Source organism: Callorhinchus milii, unplaced genomic scaffold, assembly GCF_018977255.1.
Source record: "Callorhinchus milii isolate IMCB2004 unplaced genomic scaffold, IMCB_Cmil_1.0 Scaffold1057, whole genome shotgun sequence".
NCBI classification, from domain to species: domain Eukaryota; kingdom Metazoa; phylum Chordata; class Chondrichthyes; order Chimaeriformes; family Callorhinchidae; genus Callorhinchus; species Callorhinchus milii.
Window position 1 is genome coordinate 1 of NW_024705798.1, and position 21,098 is coordinate 21,098.

General features: G+C 46.8%; 1 protein-coding gene across 1 annotated transcript; it reads left to right on the top strand.

Moving 5' to 3' along the window:
• The first annotated feature begins 1,259 nt into the window (after nt 1–1,259).
• On the top strand, nt 1,260–15,372 carry LOC121852693 (ubiquitin-associated protein 2-like). The gene is made up of 8 exons (XM_042346585.1): nt 1,260–1,313; nt 4,106–4,159; nt 5,329–5,410; nt 10,473–10,684; nt 11,182–11,287; nt 11,420–11,493; nt 14,074–14,262; nt 14,637–15,372. Exons 1-8 carry the CDS (start codon nt 1,260–1,262, stop codon nt 14,733–14,735), a joined length of 870 nt encoding a protein of 289 aa, XP_042202519.1. The 3' UTR covers nt 14,736–15,372.
• The last annotated feature ends 5,726 nt before the right edge of the window (nt 15,373–21,098 follow it).

Sequence of the window (21,098 nt, forward strand, 5' to 3'; positions counted from 1 at the left end):
TCTAAAATCAACAGACCTCAGATGTGTATGCGTGTGTGTATGTGTGGGGGGGCAGGGGGAGTGGGGGAGATGGAGCAGGTGAGGTGAAACGTCTCACCCAAATGGAACTGTGCCTTGTACAATGCTAGAGCGAGTGACTGGGCCAAGAGTGGTCCCAGGACAGAGGAGAGACTCAGGAAGCAGAGTAAGCGACTTACCAAAGGAAACCTGGTTTGAAGCATCTGCAAATCATCATAGCCGTATACCTGTGGCTGAGAGAAGAGAATCAGTTAGGCTGACGTTACAGCCATGATCAATGATACTCTCCGGCACTGCTCATACATCACTCCCCTGCCCTCTCACTCTGGACTCTCAGAGACAAAGAGGGTGAAAGACTCAGACAGGGAGACAGAGATTTAGGCAGAGATTCTAACAAAAAGAGAATCAGATAAAAATGTAGGCAGCGATTCAATCTGAAAGAGTGAGATAGAGACAGACTCTGATAGAAACAATGAAACACTCAGCCAAAGAGAGTGGGAGACTTAGACAGAGACTCAGGCAGAGAGAGAGAGAGAGAGAGACTTAGCCAGAAACACAGACTGAGAGACTCAGTGAGACAGAGACTCAAACAGAGAGACAGAGTCCCAGACTGAGACACCAAGACAGACAGACAGACAGAAAGAGAGACTCAAGCAGAAAGAATGAGAGAATCAGACAGAGACGGGGAGAATAAGAGAGACTCAATTTAGAGAGAGACTCAAGACAGAGTGAGACTCAAGACATAAAGACAGAGACTCAGGCAGAAAGATTGAGGAACACAGACAGAGACTTAGGCAGAGACCTGACAGAAAGAGTGAGAGACTCAGACAGACAGGCAGGGGGCAGGCAGGCAGAGACACTCAGGCAGAGACAGAGAGACAAAGATAGAAACACTGAAAGACTCACTTAGAAAGACTGAGACTCAGACAAAGTCAAGATATTTAGATAGTGAGACAGAGAGGCTCTGATAGAGACAAATAGACAGACTCAGCCAGAAAGAATGAGACTCAGAGTGAGAAACTCAAACAGAGACTCAGACAAAGAAACAGAGAGACTCAAACAGGCAGGCAAGCAGGACAGGGCAGGCAGACAGAGACAGAGAGACTCAGGCAGAGACACAGCGACTCAGCCAGAAAGTCTCTTTGAGACAGAAAGTGAGAGACTCAGATAGACAAGAGACACAGGCAGTGAGACAGAGGGACTCAGACAGAGACTCAGACAAAGAGACTCAGACGGAGAAAATGGTAGACACAGAAGAACTAGGACAGAGTGAAAGAGACAGAGACTCAGACAAAGTGAGTCTCAGGGAGAGAGACCCAGACACAGACTCATACAGAGTGAGTGAGTGAGTGAGTGCGTGCGTGCGTGCATCTGTCTGTCTGTTGGAGTCTCTCTGTTTCTTGGTCTGAGTCTCTCTGTCTGCTTGTCTGAGTCTCTCGGAGTCTCTCACTCTTTCTGACTGTGTTTCCTTGTCTCTGTATGAGTCTCTCTGTCTCTGTCTGAGTCTGTCTCTCTATCTGAGTCTCACTCTGTCTGAGTCTCTTTGTCAGTCTGTTTAAGTCTCTGTCTAAGTCTGCTACTCTTTGTCTGAGTCTCACGCTCTGTCTGAGCCTCTCACTCTCTTGTTGAAATGCTGTACACTGTCCAGCACCTTGGGACGTCCTCCCGATGTGAAAGGCGCTATACAAATGTAATTTTGTTGCTGTTGCTGTCTGAGTCTCTTTGTCTCTCTTTTTGAGTTTTTCCACTCTTTCTGTCTGAGTTTACCTGTCTCTGTCTGAGTCTCTCTATCTGAGTCTCTGTCTGAGTAACTCACTCTGCCTGAGTCTCTCACTCTTCTGAGTACCTCACTCTTTCTATCCGAGTGTCTCTGTCTGTGTCTCTCTGTTTGAGTCTCTCTTTCTTGGCTTCAGTCTCTCACTGAGACCCAGACAGAAACACAGAGAGACCCAGACAGAGAGAAGGGAAACTCAAACAGAAAGAGAGACTCTGAGAGACTCAGACAGAGAGGGACTCAGAGTGAGAGATTCAGACAAGCAGTTAGAGTCTGAGACAAAGTCAGATACTCAAAGACAAGAGACTCAGACAAAGACAAAGAGACTGGGGCAGAAAGTATGAGAGACTCAGACAGAAAGTCAAAGAGATTCGGGCACACAGCATGAGAGACTCAGACAGAAAGACAAAGAGATTTGGGCAGACAGCATGAGAGACTCAGACAGAAAGAGTGAGATACCCAGAAGAGAGACAAAAGACTCCACTGAGACTCAAACAGAAAGAATGAGACTCAGACAGAGAAACGCAGACAGAGTGAGAGGCTCAGACAGAATCAGACAGAGAGACTCAAGACAGAAACTTCAACAGGAACAGTGAGAGACTCAGACAAACTCAGAGAGACTCAAGACAGTGAGAGGCTAAGAGACTCAGACAGAGAGAGATTAAGACAGACAGATTCAGCCAGAAAGAGTGACTCAGATACAGACTCAGAGTAAGAGACTCAGACAGAGTGAGAGACTCAGAATTGGATTCAGACAGTGAGTGAGAGAGACTCAGACAGGGATAGGGAAACTCAGACAGAGAGTGAGAGACTCCGAGGGACTCAAACAGAGGGAGACTCAGACAAACAGACAGAGACTGAGAGAGTGAAAGACTCAGACAGAGACTCACGACAGAGAGATTCACACAGAGAAACAAACAGATAGACAGACAGACAGACAGAAACACTCAGACAGAGACTCGAGAAAGATAGCGAGAGACTCAGAGAGAGAGAGACTCAGAGAGAATGAGAGACTCAGGCAGAGAGGCAGATACTCAGACAGTGAGACAGAGAGACTCAGATAGAGACAGACCCAGACAGAAAGAATGAGACTCATATAGAGAAACTCAAACAGAGTGAGAGACTCAGATAGTGACTCAGGCAGAGTGAGACTCAGACAGAGAGACTCAGAGACAGGAAAATTCACACAAAAATAATGAGAAACTCCGGGAGACTCAGACAGACAGAGAGACTCAGCCAGAGTGAGATTCAAGACAGAGACACAGAGAGACTTCAGCCAGTGCCTAGTTCTTCTGTGTCTACCATTTTCTCCGTCTGAGTCTCTTTGTCTGAGTCTCTGTCTGAGTCCCTCTGTCTCACTGCCTGTGTCTCTTGTCTATCTGAGTCTCTCACTTTCTGTCTCAAAGAGACTTTCTGGCTGAGTCGCTGTGTCTCTGCCTGAGTCTCTCTGTCTCTGTCTGCCTGCCCTGTCCTGCTTGCCTGCCTGTTTGAGTCTCTCTGTTTCTTTGTCTGAGTCTCTGTTTGAGTTTCTCACTCTGAGTCTCATTCTTTCTGGCTGAGTCTGTCTATTTGTCTCTATCAGAGCCTCTCTGTCTCACTATCTAAATATCTTGACTTTGTCTGAGTCTCAGTCTTTCTAAGTGAGTCTTTCAGTGTTTCTATCTTTGTCTCTCTGTCTCTGCCTGAGTGTCTCTGCCTGCCTGCCCCCTGCCTGTCTGTCTGAGTCTCTCACTCTTTCTGTCAGGTCTCTGCCTAAGTCTCTGTCTGTGTTCCTCAATCTTTCTGCCTGAGTCTCTGTCTTTATGTCTTGAGTCTCACTCTGTCTTGAGTCTCTCTCTAAATTGAGTCTCTCTTATTCTCCCCGTCTCTGTCTGATTCTCTCATTCTTTCTGCTTGAGTCTCTCTTTCTGTCTGTCTGTCTGTCTTGGTGTCTCAGTCTGGGACTCTGTCTCTCTGTTTGAGTCTCTGTCTCACTGAGTCTCTCAGTCTGTGTTTCTGGCTAAGTCTCTCTCTCTCTCTCTCTCTGCCTGAGTCTCTGTCTAAGTCTCCCACTCTCTTTGGCTGAGTGTTTCATTGTTTCTATCAGAGTCTGTCTCTATCTCACTCTTTCAGATTGAATCGCTGCCTACATTTTTATCTGATTCTCTTTTTGTTAGAATCTCTGCCTAAATCTCTGTCTCCCTGTCTGAGTCTTTCACCCTCTTTGTCTCTGAGAGTCCAGAGTGAGAGGGCAGGGGAGTGATGTATGAGCAGTGCCGGAGAGTATCATTGATCATGGCTGTAACGTCAGCCTAACTGATTCTCTTCTCTCAGCCACAGGTATACGGCTATGATGATTTGCAGATGCTTCAAACCAGGTTTCCTTTGGTAAGTCGCTTACTCTGCTTCCTGAGTCTCTCCTCTGTCCTGGGACCACTCTTGGCCCAGTCACTCGCTCTAGCATTGTACAAGGCACAGTTCCATTTGGGTGAGACGTTTCACCTCACCTGCTCCATCTCCCCCACTCCCCCCTGCCCCCCCACACATACACACACGCATACACATCTGAGGTCTGTTGATTTTAGATGTTCCCACTATGATTTTAGAAGAGAGAAGGAAGTTTCTCTCTCCTGGTGTCCTAGCCAACAACAATAATAATAATCCTTGCATTTGATACAGTGTTTTATCACGTCTTCTAGATACTTCAAAGTACTTCACAGAATACATTGTAAAGTGAATTGACTGTGGGCAAAATACAGCAGCCAATTGTGCAGCAGTGTTCCATAAACCGTCTTGAATTGACAGAGAAAGTTATTATTTTTTTGAAGGAATTATTATCTTTGGAAAGTGATCCACCAATTGACTAACAACTGGGTTCTTACTTACTGTTAGGTGCACAGGGACGTGTGGAGTAAGGAAACTTGCCCAAAGTTTTGCCCTGCCCGAGAATCGAACCCAGGTCTCTCGCTTGGGAGGGTGTGCTCTAACCACTGAGCTACAGGACTCCAGAATATCTCACATCAAACACTTGTTCGCTTCGCCACTGGCAGTTTTTGGGAACTTAGGTCCAGATGCCATGTTTTCCTACAGACTCACAGTCTCACACACACGCACATAATAGATAGCGAGTTGTAGAATTTTTGCTAATGTACAGAGACTATGGTTTAGCTGAGATTGTTGCGGTCAGTGTGAACACCACATTCAGAATACTGGGAGTCTATGAGGCAACACAGTACAATTGATATTTCTATGTCAATGCCTTTCATGTCAGGGGGACATGCCAAAACACTCAACAATATTAACTCAGCACCCAAACTAGGGGAGGGGAAAGATGACCAAAAGTGTGGTCAACAAGTTGGGTCTTGAGACGGACCTTCAACAAGGTAAGCGAAGGAGGGAGGGAGTGAGTTCGAGTGACGTCAGGGTGGTCCCCACTCCTGAGAGTAGGTGCCAGAGGGCTAAAAGCCTGCTGATGGGGTGAGTTTATTGAGAGATGGCTGGTCTGGTCTGCACAATCTATTTGTGACTGCACCTAATTGTCTCTCTTTCTCTCTTAGGATTATTATGGGATCCCATTCGCCAATCCTACAACCCCAATCACAGGACGAGAAGCAGGCCTGTCAAGTACTGCCTACCCCGGTAAGCGTGCATTCATCTCAGAACTGTGAAACCCGCCTACCAAGATTCACGCAAAATGTACAGTACGGACAAAGGACACTGAACCCAATCATTCTGTGTCTATGTCGATACAGTAAAATTCAGATAAATCGTATCAGTCAGCAACATAACTAGAATTATAAAAAGTACTGTATGAGTTACAGGCAAACTTTCAGAAATCGTATCACATACAATGCGTACTTCAACATAGCCGGTAAGTGCAGTAGCGCGTTACGAGCTCGGAGACAATTTACAAAGGATTTAGGATTATTTAGGACTAAGAAAAGTTACAATTAGTTGTTATCTGATTTATAAAAGACGACTGTTGAAAGAAATCTTAAGTGTTTTTGTTATTGTTATGCAAGTTTTATTCCATAAGGATCCTCACCATTTCCTTTATAAGAACATCAACAACAATTTGCATTTATATTGCACCCCTCAGGAAGGGGAGCACCCCAGAGCACATAACACAGGAGTGGACAAAAGAGAGCCCGTGGGCCATATCCGGCCACCCAATGATTGTATCTGACCCTTCGTTGTGTCCAGCTGTAGAAAATCTATAATGCGTTCAGTCCCAGAAAGTCTCACAGATTTCGCATTTGAATCTGACCGGGAGCATCAGCCAATCACATGGCCTAGTTGTGCACACGCTCCCTTAAGTGTTGAATCAGGCTTACATCAGAAATGTACGAATCGGCAAATTTTCAAACACATACGCGGTAACCACAGCAATGCTTCTCACTGAGGAGGACATTTATCAAAATGAGATGGTCGAAGTGGAAAGTGGATGCTGAAGGCCGAATGTTCGACAAACAATGGACTTCTAAATATTTTTTTATCATTGTGGGTGGAAAAGCTGTGCTTAATTTGCAAAGAAAGTGTGGCCATGCTTAAAGACTACTACTTGAATCGTCATTTTGAGAGCAAGAACATTTCTGTCGAAGAGAAAGGAAAGAAAGTTGATGAGATGGTTGTTCGAATGCAAAAAGAGCAAAGCTTTTTCACAAAACAATTTGAAACCCAGGATGAGATTACAAGAGTGAGTTACATGATTGCACACAAAATTGCCAAGAACAGCAAACCATTCTCTGAAGGAGAATTTATTAAGGAATATGTGGTTGACTTTGCCTCAATTTTATGCCCAGACAAGAAAAAGCAGTTTAACAACATTAGCTTGTCAAGGCGAACTATTATGAGACATGTCGAGAATATCTCTGAGAACCAGTATCTGCAGTTCCAAAATAAAGTAAGCAATTTTGCATGCTTTTCACTGGCACTCAATGAGAGTTGTGATGTCTTTGACACAGCCCAGTTGAAAATTTTTATTCGAGGCATCACCAAACATTTTGAGCTAACAGAAGAATTGACATCAATGCAGTCAATGAAAGTTACGACAACTGGAGAAGTAAAATCAGGAGTAGAGTGGAAAAAATTGGTAAATGTGACCACCGATGGAAGCCCAAATCTGACAGGCAAAAATGTTGGGTTACTGAAAAGAATTCAAGATCAAGTCAAAGAAACAAATCCAGGACAGAATATTGTTTTTCTACACTGCATTATCCACCATTCCACCTATTATCCACTCTCCTCTGTAAGAGTGTGCTAAAACTAAGCAATGGCGTGGACATAGTTACGAAAGTGATCAACTAAATTCAAGCAAGAGGAGTAAACCACAGGCAATTTGTACCTCTGCTTGAGGAATTGGAATCCAAGCACACGGATGTTCTGTATCTCACGACTGTAAGATGGCTTAGTTTAGGAAAGGTCTTCAAAAAAGTGTAGGAACTGAGAACAGAGGTTGATTGATTTTTGGACATGAAACAAAAAGATTCAGATTTCCCACAGCTGAATGATGCGAATTGGCTCTCTGATTTCGCTTTTGCCATTGATATCATGGGCCACAAGAATGAACTGAATTCAAAATAGCAACAGAAGGGGACTTTGTGCACAATTGCATTCCAGTGTCAAGTCATTTATGACAAAATTATTTCTTTTATCGTGTCAGATAGGAAGCAGGCTGTTCGTCTACTTTCTAACTTTGCAGCAGATTACTGTTTGCGATCAAAGCCTTAAAAAATATACTTCGTTACTACTTGGTATGCCGAATTTTCGCACTGATTCCAGGATTTCAATTTGATGAAAAATGACCTGTCTTTGGTCTCTTCACCTTTCTCATTGGATGTTAACAAAACTGTATTTGACTTCCAACTTGAACTTATTGACTTGCAATATGATCCATCGCTTGCGGAGCAATTCAAATCAGTGCCGCTTCCCAGGTTTTACACCTCTCTTAATGAATATATCTTTCCAAAAATAAAAGCTCATGCCTAGAGGATGCTTGTGCTGTTTGGATCAACATACATATGCGAGGAGACATTTTCTGTGATAAAATTCAATAAATCGAAACAGATCTGTGATGACTGATGACCATCTTGCAGCAGTTCTCTGCACTACAACAATGGAGAAATGCCTGACTTCAATTGTCTGGTTAACGCACATCAGCACTTTCATTCTTCCCATTGAGTGAGCTTCTCACACTCTCATCAATATGTGAATAAATGAATAAATATCGAATAAATGTCTGCTCAATGAGTTGTTATTATTTAACCTAATTTTAATGAATGTCAATTATATAGACTTTATTTTATACATGTTCAAGTATAAAGCTTGATTTTGAGCTGCGATTAAGCATTTGTATCTAGAATAAGTGTGTGGCTCTCAAAAGTTAACAAAACTCGTGAAGTTGCCCACCAGCCTAAATAATTGCCCACCCCTGACATAACAGGAGATGACAAATTCTTGGACGTGTCGGCTGCTTCTGGGGTAAGATACACTTTGAGGTGAGTAATGGGTGGAGGTTAAGGAAGATGGTCCTGGTCAAGGACCAGGGACGTGGTGAAGGAAGGACAGCTGTGGGTTGAACCTGACGCCTAGATTGCAAACAGGTTCAGTGAGTTGAGGGAAAGGCTGGGATAGTTGAGGAGGTCAGAGCCGCAGGAGTGAAGACGTTGGTGAAGGAGAAGAAGAATTGTGTGTCAGCCACATACATGTTAAAGATTACTCCGTGTCTGCGGATGACATCAAGAGGGAGTATGTAGATAAGAGCATAAGAAATGCTAGACGAAAATCTCTTTTTCAGCATGAACATGGCCAATTTACTTAGTCGTTCCTCATAGTACAGTCCTTCTATTCCCTCAATCATTTTGGTTGCCCTCCTCTTTAGATGAGGAAGGAGAGGGGGCCAAGAATGGAGCCCTAGGGTACAACGCAGGTGAATGCACAGGAATGGGACATGCAGCCATTTACACTCTCCCATGCTCTTCTATTCCCCTCTCACTCTTGAAGATCTAACTTCCTCTTAAATATATCTACACTATCTGATTCAACCACCGCTTAGCTGCCAGACTCCGCAATACCTTGTCAGGTTTTGGTCATTCTACTTTACCAAAGATATCAAGGGCAAATAAGATTTGCTGAGATGGTACCATGGATGGGGGATGATTTGGTGCCTGGAGAAACTTGTAACAAAGCAGACTGAGGGATTACCTGATTGAGATATTTAATATGATGAGTCAAAGGAGAAATTATTCACATACACAGACACACGCACATACAGACACGCATACGCACACATACAGACACACACATACGCAAACAGACACACACACACAGACACACACAGACACACACATACATAAACACACACACAAACACACAGACATACACAGACACACACATACACAAACAGACACTCACACACACAGACACAGACATTTATAGAGCGCCTTTCACGTCGGGAGGACATCCCAAGGCGCTGGACAGTTGGGTCAGGACCCAAGCACAGGGGGTGAAATGGTCAGGGTGAGGGGAGGGAAGGGAGGGAGCGAGGAGGGGGGAAATGGTCAGGGTGAGGGGAGGGAAGGGAGGGAGCGAGGAGGGGGGAAATAGTCAGGGTGAGGGGAGGGAAGGGAGGGAGCGAGGAGGGGGGAAATGGTCAGGGTGAGGGGAGGGAAGGGAGGGAGCGAGAAGGGGAAATGGTCAGGGTGAGGGGAGGGAAGGGAGGGAGCGAGGAGGGGGAAGAGAGTCAAGAGGGGAGCTGAAGGCTCAGTCAAAGAGAAAGGTTTTGAGACCGGTCTTGAAGGAGGAGAGAGAGGAAGCGGCGAAGGCACTGGGGGATGGAGTTCCAGAGCCTGGGGGCTGAGAGGCTGAAGGCCCGACCACCGATGGTCGGGCGGTTGGGGCGGGGGATGTGGAGCAGACCGGAGCCAGAGGAACGGAGGGTACGGGCAGGTAGGTAGGGAGATAGTAGGTTGGAGAGGTAGGAGGGAGCAAGGCCGTGAATGGCCGTGTAGGTGAGGATGAGGATCTTGAAATCAATCCTCTGGGGGATGGGGAGCCAGTGGAGGCGAGCGAGGGTGGGAGTGATGTGGTCCCGAAGCCTGGTGCGGGACAGTACACGAGTACACACACACACAGGCACACACATATAGACAACCACACACACAGACAGACAGAGAGACATACACACACAGACACACACACAGAGACACACACAGACACACACACAGGCACACAGACACAAACTCACACACACACATAGACACACACAGTCACACAAACACAGGCACACACATACACAGACGACACACACACACAGACATTCACACATAGACACACACCCAGACACACACACAGAGACCAACAGGCACACACACACAGACACACACACAGACACACTCATATCTCTGTTTACCAGCAGTCAGTAGGAACCGGGTTGTTGGTCAATTGGCAGATTGCTTTCAGGGGGTAAATAATCCCTTCAAAAAAACTTAAGTCACTCAATTTAGTCACTCAACCCACGACTTTGTAGGATGCTGCTGTTCGCATTTGGCTGCTGTGTTTTGCCTACAAAACACACAATCATTACACTTTACAGTGTATCTTGTGAAGCGCTTTGAGCCATCTCAAAGATCTGATAATATGTCATAACAAATGTAAGGATTATTATTATTATATGTGTAACTGTCTGCCCCGCTCTCCACAGGTGACCTGTCTAAGTTTGGCCGGGGAGATGCCCCATCACCAGCTCCCACCACCACGCTGTCCCAGCCAAGCCAGACCCAGCCTCACCACACCACCCAGCAGACATTCCTGAACCCCGCCCTGCCCCCCGGCTACAGCTATACCAGTCTCCCCTACTACGCTGGGGTCCCCGGCCTCCCCAACACTTTCCAGTATGGACCCGCCATGTTTGCTGTGAGTACCTCTTGTTCCCCTCAGCTCGCTGTGCTTCCAGCCAGGGTCGCTCTCCCTCCCTCTCTCTCGTCTTTGAGTTAAGGCTTGTGGGTTCAAGCCCCCCTCCCATGTCAAGGTTTCTGAGCTCACGATCCAGGCTGACTCACCAGCACAGAGCTGAGGGGAGAGAGAGAGAGAGAGAGAAAATCAATTGTCGTAAACAACATCCTTCAGATGAGACGTTAAACTGTACTCCAGGACTGATGTTAAAGATCTCCCTCAGTGCTGTTGGTGCCCTGGCTGACAATCCCTCAAATAAGTTACTGTGAGTAAATTGCCTCATCTTTCTGAGTCCTACTGACCACTTTTTCTCCCTCATTTTCTTGCTCCTCTTTCTTTGTCTCATTTCTCTCTCCGTCTCTTTCGCGCTCTCTCTATTTCTTCCTCTCTCATTCTCGCTCCTCACTCTTGTTCTTTCTCTCTCCCTTGCTCCTCTGACTCTCTGTTTCTCCATGTAGGTCTCTCCATCAACCTCCAAACAGCATGGAGTGAATGTGAATGTCAACGCTTCTGCGGCAGCCTTTCAGCAAGCAAGTGGCTATGGCACGCACAGTTACAGCACGGGTATGTGGGGGAGGGGGAAGCATTGGAAGGGAGAGGGATTGGGGTTGAGTAGTGTACGAACCAAAGAGATTCTGAAGGATTCTGCTGAGTTTTGAATCCCTGTTTCCCTTTCTCTCCTCTCTTGCTGTAAAGCTGGTGTGTCAGTTACCTCAAGTAACACGGGCGTTCCCGACATCTCAGGATCTGTGTACACAAAGACCCAGCAGGTATGTGCCCTCACCCAAGAGACCCACCCAAGTCATACATTCACACAGGGCACTGTGCCATACATACACATAAATACACAGGTGGACACATTCTTACTGAGTGCATCCTGGACGCGGAGAATTCCATGTGTAGGTGGCAGACATGAAGTTCAGTATGGTTTGCAGACTTGCTAAATAGGTTTCTGTATGTGTCAGACAATGATGGATATTTATGTTTCTGTGTATGTCAAATACCTAGCTGATTATGATGATAGGTTTCTGTGTGTTTTATCAGTCACCTGCCTGATTACGGTGATAGTTTTCCGTGTGAGTCAGACACCCAGTTGATCACGATGATTGGTTTCTGTGTGTGTGTGTCAGATACCAGCTGATCAAAGTAATCGGTTTCCGCATAGTATGAGACACATGGCTTATCAATGAAATGGTTTCTGTGTGTGTTTGTGTCAAAAACCCGGCTGATGGGATTCCAGCTGAGTCATCCCATCTGATCACAGTCAGGATTTCTGTGTGTTAGTCACCCGGATAACAGTGATGGGTTTTCGTGTGTGTCAGATACCGGGCTAAAAATAATGAAAAATAAAATAAAAATAAAAATAAAAATAAAAATAATGACAGGTTTCTGTGTGTGTGCATGTCAGACACTGGGCGTATCAGGATGACGGATTTCCATTTGTTTGTGTCAAACACCCGGCTGATCACGGTTACAGGTTTCTGTATGTGTCAAGATATGCAGCTGATAACGGTGATGGGTTTCTGTGTATGTCAGACACCTAGATGATCAGAGTGATGGGTTTCTGTGCGTGTCAGACACCCGACTGACCACGGTGATAGATTTCTGTGTGTGTCAGATACACTGATGATCACGGTGACAGGTTTCCGTGTGTGTCAGACACCCGACTGATCATGGTGACGGGTTTCCATGTGTGTCAGACAACCGGCTGGTCACGGTGACAGGTTTCCATGTGTGTCAGACACCCGGCTGATCGCGGTGATGGATTCCGTGTGTGTCAGACACCCGACTGATCATGGTGACGGGTTTCCATGTGTGTCAGACAACCGGCTGGTCACGGTGACAGGTTTCCATGTGTGTCAGACACCCGGCTGATCGCGGTGATGGATTCCGTGTGTGTCAGACACCCGACTGATCATGGTGACGGGTTTCCATGTGTGTCAGACAACCGGCTGGTCACGGTGACAGGTTTCCATGTGTGTCAGACACCCGGCTGATCGCGGTGATGGATTCCGTGTGTGTCAGACACCCGACTGATCATGGTGACGGGTTTCCATGTGTGTCAGACACCCGGCTGGTCACGGTGACAGGTTTCCATGTGTGTCAGACACCCGGCTGGTCATGGTGACGGTTTTCTGTGTGTGTCAGACACCCGGTTGGTCACGGTGACGGGTTTCCGTGCATGTCAGACACCCGTCTGGTCACGGTGACGGGTCTCCGTGTGTGTCAGACACCCGGCCGGTCACGGTGACGGGTTTCTGTGTGTGTCAGACACCCGGTCGGTCACGGTGACGGGTTTCCGTGTGTGTGTGTCAGACACCCGGCCGGTCACGGTGACGGGTTTCTGTGTGTGTCAGACACCCGGTCGGTCACAGTGACGGGTTTCCGTGTGTGTCAGACACCCGGCCGGTCACGGTGACGGGTTTCTGTGTGTGTCAGACACCCGGTCGGTCACGGTGACGGGTTTCCGTGTGTGTGTGTCAGACACCCGGCCGGTCACGGTGACGGGTTTCTGTGTGTGTCAGACACCCGGTCGGTCACAGTGACGGGTTTCCGTGTGTGTCAGACACCCGGCCGGTCACGGTGACGGGTTTCTGTGTGTGTCAGACACCCGGTCGGTCACGGTGACGGGTTTCCGTGTGTGTGTGTCAGACACCCGGCCGGTCACGGTGACGGGTTTCTGTGTGTGTCAGACACCCGGTCGGTCACAGTGACGGGTTTCCGTGTGTGTCAGACACCCGGCCGGTCACGGTGACGGGTTTCTGTATGTGTCAGACACCAACTGTTCATAGTGATGAATTACTGTGTGTCAAACATCAGGCTGATAACAGTGGCGTGTTTCCGTATGTATCAGATACCTGGCTGATCACGGTGATGAGTTTATGTGTGTGTCCGACACCCGCTCATCAAAGTAATGGGTTTCTGTGTGTGTTGGAAAGCTGACTGATCATGGTGATCAGTTTCGATGTGTTTCAGACGTTTATGAGTTTCTGTTTGTGTGTGTGTCAGACACACTGATGTTTTCTATGTGTGTTAGACATCTGGCTGATCACTGTGATAGGTTTGTGTGTCCGTCAGACACCCGACTGATCATGGTAATAGGTTTCTGTGTTTGCCAAACAACCGACTGATCGCGGTGATAGGTTTCCATATGTACCAGACAACCGACTGATCACGGTGACAGGTTTTCATATGTACCAGACACCCGGCTGGTCACGGTGACGGATTTCCGTGTGTGTGTGTCAGACACCCGGCTCATCACCCTGATGAGGATGATGAGTTTCTGACACCCGCCTGATCAAAAAAAGTGAAATCTCTGATTTGCTTGTTTTCTGTCTCTCTCTCTCTAGTCTTTTGACAAGCAGACTTTCCACACTGGAACTCCCACAGCCTCGTTTAACCTGCCCTCGGCCCTGGGGAGTGGGGGACCTGTCAGTGCAGCCACCGCAGCCGGCTATCCTCCCCCCTTCATGCATATCCTGACCCCCCATCAACAGCAGATACACTCGCAGATCCTCCACCTGCAGCAAGACAGCCAGGTCAGCTCTCTCCTCCCTCCCTCTCTCCTCTCTCTCTCTCTCTCTCTCTCCCTACTGTCTCAATCACCTCTCTCCCTCCCTTTCTCTCTATCTCTCTCTCTCCATCCTCTCTCCCTCCATCCTTTCACCCTCTCCTCCCTCCCTCCTTCTTTTTTTCTCTCTCTCGTTCCCTTCCTCCCTCCTCTCTCCCTCCTTCCCTCCCTCCTACCTCCCTCCTGTCTCCCTCTCTTCCCTCCCTCCCATCTTCCTCCCTCTTCTCTCCTCCCTCCCCCTCCCCCCTCCTTCTTCCTTCCTCTCCTTCCCATTCCCTCTTGGCAGTGTTAACAATAGGTCGGGTCCCCCTCCCCACCTCACTCTTTGTCTTTTGTTTGCAGAGTGTAACAGGACAACGGAATCAGACCAGCAGCATCCAGCAGAAGTCCCAGACCAACAAATCAGCTTACAACAGTGCCGCTTACTGGGGTCCCAACTGACAAGTCTGCGCAAGGGAGTTGGAGTGGGAAGCTGGGGCAAGAGAGAGCGAGGAGCAGTGGTGGAGAGAGAAAGGGAAATCTGTCCCCTCCCATCCCTGCTAGCCTCACTTTTTATGAAAGATAAAGAGTGTGTAAAACTATAAGTGAGCAGTTTTTTCCCTCTCAAATTACATGGTTTTATATGGCTCAGTCTTGATTACAAGTCACAGAGCAACGAGGAGTTTTCAAACCAGTTTCTGCTTTTGTCTGTATTTCCCCCATGTCCTTATTGTTCCAAGCAAAAAAAAATACTGTTGTTTTTGCCATTCTGTTCTGTCCCCAGTCCATCCTGAGGGAAGGATCTGGAAGCTTCTACGATTTTCTGAATCCTTTCCCCTGTTCCCTCCCCCTCTCACCTGCCTTTTTGCTATCCCTTCTCCCCACTATCATTCTGTAGGATTGAAACCAAACCAATAATATGGGCTCCAATGTATTATTGCTTCTTTGAGGTGTTATTTTGTACTGTGCTTGACTTCAGTGAATGACGTACCTCTGTGTATATATAAAACACAAAGTGCTATAGATGGGACTGGCTTCCACACCTTCTCTTCTATGGCTTTTTGTAATTAGTTTCCTGATATAAAAAAAACAACCAAGTTTGTTTGGGTAATTTTTGGGTGGTATTTATGGATGTTGTGTGTATATGTGTATATATATGGGTTGACCGTTGACAACCGTTCTTTCAGCCATGTACCAACCTTCGTCCTTCTGTCCCTAACCCTCTGCCTTCACCCTCTTCAGACCATACCAGAAGAAATTGCTTTTCGACTCCTGCACTGTGGTCACCTCCCCCCGGCTCGGCATCAGACTCTGCTACCGCTAAGCTCTCTGAGGCAGTGTCCATGTAAATGCGAGTTCTTGTAGTATTATGCGTCAGTCTGGCTTAGTGTCTGTGTGTGTGTCAGCCTGGCTCTGATAGCACATTCTCCTCTCAGTCAGAAGGTTGTGGCTTCAAGCCCCATGTCAGGACTTGGAATCACACAGTCTAAGATGATACTCCAATGTAGCGCTAGAAGCCAGGGGCAGGCTGACTATAATCAGTCGCTGAACACGAGTATAATGTGCTACTCTGCAGAAATAGTGAGTATAATAATTCTTAGCTTCGATATAGCGGCTTTCACTTCAATGTTTCAAAGCACTTCACAAGATTCACTGTAAAGTGTAGTGACTGTTTTGTGGGTGAACATAGCAGCCAATTTTCACCCAGAAATTTTTCTGAAACAATCATGAAGCAAACATGACTTTATTTGGCCAGGATACTAGGAGAGAGAAACTCCATTCTCTTTTCGAATAGTGCCATGGAATCTTTAGCATCCATCGGTAAGGGTTAATTTAAATTTGTGACTGTGGTGAGGTAAGGACTGACACAAATATTGTACAAAAATATAGATTTCTATTAATTCAGATTAATAATAGATTAAGTAATTAAAAAAATACATTATAGTAATGCTTATGTAGCGACGCATAGTTCACAATGATTTAAGTTGACCTAGCCAAATGCTCCAGAACAGATAGATGAGCAGCATCCAATTTAGTGTCCATTTTAATCCAGTTGGATGTTGTGGATGATGGATTTGGGGAGACCGAAGAGGAGGGCATTTGAGAAGTCAAATCAGGAGATGACAAACTCATGGACGTGTCGGCTGCATCGGGGGTAAGGTACAGTTGGAGGTGGGTAATGGGCGGAGGTTGAGGAAGATGGACCTGGTCAGGGACCATACGTCTCTGACCTGCTGACTCCCTACGAGTCTACCCGCTCCCTCTGTTCATCAGGCTCCGGCCTGCTCCATGTCTCCCGCCTGACCCATCCTACCATCGGTGGCTGGGCTTTCAGTCTCTTTGCCTCACACTCTGGAACTCCATCCCACGGTCCCTTTGCCATGCTTCCTCTCTTGCCTCCTTCAAGGTCGGTCTCCCTCCCACCTTTCTGCCATCCCTCACCCCTACCCCACCCCTCCCCCATGCTCAGAACCCGGCACCTGACTGATCAGTGCTTTGGGACGTCCTCCCGAAATGAAAGGCACTCTATAAGTGCAATCTTCTTATTGTTGTTGTAGGCCTCAGTTAGAATACTGCGCCCATTTCTGGACACCACACTGTAGGAAGGATGTTAAGGCATTGGAAAGGGTGCAGAGGAGATTTACGAGGATGGTACCAGGAATGAGGGACCGTGATGATGAGGAAAGGCTGGAGAGGCTGGGATTATTCTCATTGGAGCAGAGAAGGTTACAAGAAGATCTAATAGAGGTCTTCAAAATCATGAGGGACTTGATAGGTTAGAAAGGGAAGAACTGTTTCCACTGGTGGGTGTGTCAGTGACTCGAGGTCACAGATTTAAAATAATTTCTAAAAGGAGCTAAGTGGAGTGAGAAGAATTTTTTTCACACAGTGAGTTGTTCGAAACTCAAAGGGTGATCGAGGCCGATTTTTAACTACTTTTAAAAATGCGGTGGACGGGTATTTGAGGAGAATGGGTTTGCAGGGTTATGGGGAAAGGGCTGGGGAGTGGGACTGACATTAATTGCTCTTTTCAAAGAGCGGCATAGACTCGATGGACTGAATGGCCTCTTTTTGTGCTGTACGATTCTATGATTCTATTCTGAGTGAAGAAGTGTTTCCTCAACTGTTCAAAAAGGCTTAATCTTAATCTTAAAACTGTGACCGCTAGTTCTAGATTCACTTACCAGGGGAAACATTCTCACACTGTCTACTCTGTCAAGCCCCATAAGAATCTTATATGTTTCTATAAGATCACCCCTAATTCTTCCATATTCTAGAGAATATAGGCCTAGTTTACTCAACCTCTCCTCATAGCTCAACCCCCTCCTCCCAGAAACTAACCTAATGAATCTACCTGCACCTCTCGGATGTCACTGCCCTTTCGGGCAGATCATTCCAAATTCTAACAACTCGCTGAGTGAAAAAATTTCTTCTAACCTCCCCTCTGCTTCTTTTGGTAGATATCTTCAGACTGTGACCACGGGACACAGACACACCTACCAGCGGAAACAGCTTTTCCCTATCTCGCCTGTCGAAACCTTTCATGATCTTGAAGACCTCTATCAGGTCCCCGCGTAACCTTCTCTGCTCTCATGGGAAAAGTCCTAACTTCTCCACTGTCCTCATAGCTAAGCTAAGCGAGAAACACCCATTAACCACCACCCTCTGCTTTCTGTCACTCAGCCAATTCCTAATCCAAACGGCTACTGTCCCCTTAATACTGTGAGCCTCCAGTTTTATTATTAACCTCTTATGCGGTACTGTGTCAAAAGCCTTTTTAAAATCCATGTAAATAATGTCCACCGCAATTCCCTCATCAACCCTCGCAATCACCTCTTCAAAAAATTCTATTAGATTTGTTAGGCAAGATTTGCCTTTAACAAATCCATGTTGGGGGTCTCTAATTACGTTGTGTTCCTCTAAGTAGAGATTTATTCTATCCCGGATTATGGTCTCCAGTAGTTTCCTATTACCGAGGTTAGGCTGACTGGCCTGTAATTTCCGGCTTTGTTTTTCTGCCCCTTTTTGTAGAGTGGGGTAACATTAGCCACTCTCCAGTCTCTTGGCACCACTCCTGTGTCCAACGACGATTGAAATATAATGGCCAAAGCCTCCGCTATTTGAACTCGTATCTCCCACAGCAACCTTGGGTGAAACCCATCTGGTCCTGGGGACTTAGCAATTTTGAGCCCAGTCAATCTTTTCACTAATATGCTCACTAATATTAGCTTCTTGGTTTCTCTCAATTTTTGTAAGTTTTCAGTGTCTTCTAACATGAAGACAGAAGCAAAGTATTTGTTTAATGACTCTGCCATATCTTTATTCTGCATTATAATTCCTCCTGTCTCTGTATGTAATGGACCCACATTAGCTTTTACTAGTCTCTTCCTCTTTATGTACCTGTAAAAACCTTTGCAGTCTGTTCCTAGCTAGTTTGCACTCATAATCCATTTTGTCCCTCCTAATCAGTTTCTTACGTTTCTTTGTTGGTCTCTGAAGCCCTCCCAATCCTTGGGTTTATTGCTCTTTTTGGCAGTATGATAGATTTTTGGCAGTATTACAGGGATGGTGGAGTCTAGAGTATACATGCATTGTGTGGGCTAGGGTATACAGGCATGGTGGGGACTGGAGTAGAGAGACTTGGTGGGGACTAGACTACATAGACATGTTGGAGACTTGGGTACACTGGCATGGTGGGATGCTAGAGTACACAGGTATGTTGAGGTCTAGGGTACACAAGCATTGCGGGACCTAGAGTAAACAGGCATGTTGAGGGCTAGCTTACACATGCCTGTTGGGGGCTAGTGTACACAGGCATTATGGAGGCTAGGGGACACAACAATCTGGCATGGTGGGACTAGAGCACACAGGCATGGATGGTGCAGGCTTAGGGTACACAGGCATGTTGAGGTCTAGAGTACACCAGTATGGTGGAGGCTAGGGTACACAGGCATGTTGAAAACTAGAGGACACAGGTATGGTGTGGTCTAAAATACATAGGCATGTTGGGGGCTAGGGTGCACAGCATAGTGTGGGCCAGAGTACACATGTGGAAGTTAACTCCATGTCTGCGGATGGTGTCACGAAGGGGGAGCATATAGAGGGTGAAGAGGGGGTGACCGAAGACTGAGCCCTGAGGGACACTGCACGAGACGGTGCGGGGGCTGGAGGAAAAGCCGTTTGTGGAAACAAAATGAAGACAGTGGGAGAGGTACGACCTAAACCACTCAAGGACAGGGCCTTGAAGGTTGAGGTGGGAGGACAAGCGGTGGAGGAGGATAAAGTGGTCTACCGTATCGAATGCGGCTGATAGGTTGAGGAGGATGATGAGGCAGAGGGAGCCCTGGTCACAGATGGTCAAGGTGTCATTAGTGACCTTGACCAGGGCAGTTTCTGTGCTATGGGCAGCACGGAAACCTGACTGGAGGGTTTCAAATAGTGAATGGGTGGAGAGAAAATATCGCAGCTGGGAGGCGACGACTCTTCCAAGAACGTTGGACAGGAAAGGGAGGTTGCAGATGGGCCGGTAGCTTGATAGCTGTGACAAGTCAAGGGAGTTTTTTCACCACCATGCCTGTGTAATCTAGCCCCCACCGTGCCTGTGTAATCTAGCCCCCACCGTGCCTGTGTAATCTAGCCCCCACCGTGCCTGTGTAATCGGTTCCCTAAGATGCTTGTGTATGCTAGTCCCCACTTTGTCTGTTTACTCTAACCCACACCAGACCTTTGTACTCTTGTCCCCAACATGCCTGTGTAAACTAGACCCCAACATGCCTGTGTACTCTAGATCCCACCATGCCTGTGTAACCTAGCTCACAACATGCATCTACCCTCGAGGCCCCAACCATGCTTGTGTATTTTAGTCCCAACCATGCCTGTGTACTCTAGTCCCTGCTAAGTCTCTCTACTCTAGTCCCCACAATGAAAGTATAAACTAGACCACATCATGCCTTTTGCTCTAGCATTCCATCATGTCTGTGTACTGTAGCCTCCACAATGCCTCTATATTCTAGGCCTCACCGTGCCTATATACTCTAGCATGCGTAACCTATTCTCTCTACTATAGACACCACCATGCCTTTATAATCTAACCGCAAGCATCCCTGTATAGTTTAGCTTATACCATGCCTGTGTATCTCAGTCCCTATCGTGCCTGTATACTCTAGCCCTCACCATGGCTCTAGAATCTAGCTCCCACCAGGACTGTGTACTCCAATCACCACCATTCCTGTGTACTCCAGCCCCCAGCATGTCTGTGTACTCTAGCACCCATCATACATTTGTACTCTAGAATTCCATCATACCTATATATCCTAGCCCCCACCATGCCTGTATACTCTAGCCCCCCAACATACCTGTGTATTCTAACCTCCACCTGTGTCACATAGTCCTTACCAAATCTCTCTACACTAGTCCCCACTCTGCCTATATAACCTAGCACCCAACATGCCTTTATACTACAACCTCACAATGCCTGAATATTCTAGTCTCAACCAGGCTGATAATCTAGCCCCCACCATGCCTGTGTACTCACGTCTCCACTATTGACTGTGTAACCTAGACCCCAACATGCCTTTGTACTCTAGACCCCACCATAACTGTGTAGCCTAGACTCCAACACGCCTATATATTCTAGCACCCAAAATGCCTGTGCAATCTAGACCCACGATTCTTGTGTACTTTAGCCCACACCATGCCTCTATACACCGTGTATACTAGTCCCCTACATGCCTGTGTACTCTAGTTCCCACCATGCCTGTATAACCTAGCCCCCAACATGTATTTAAACTCTAGTCCCCACCATGCCTGTTATTGTAGTCCCTA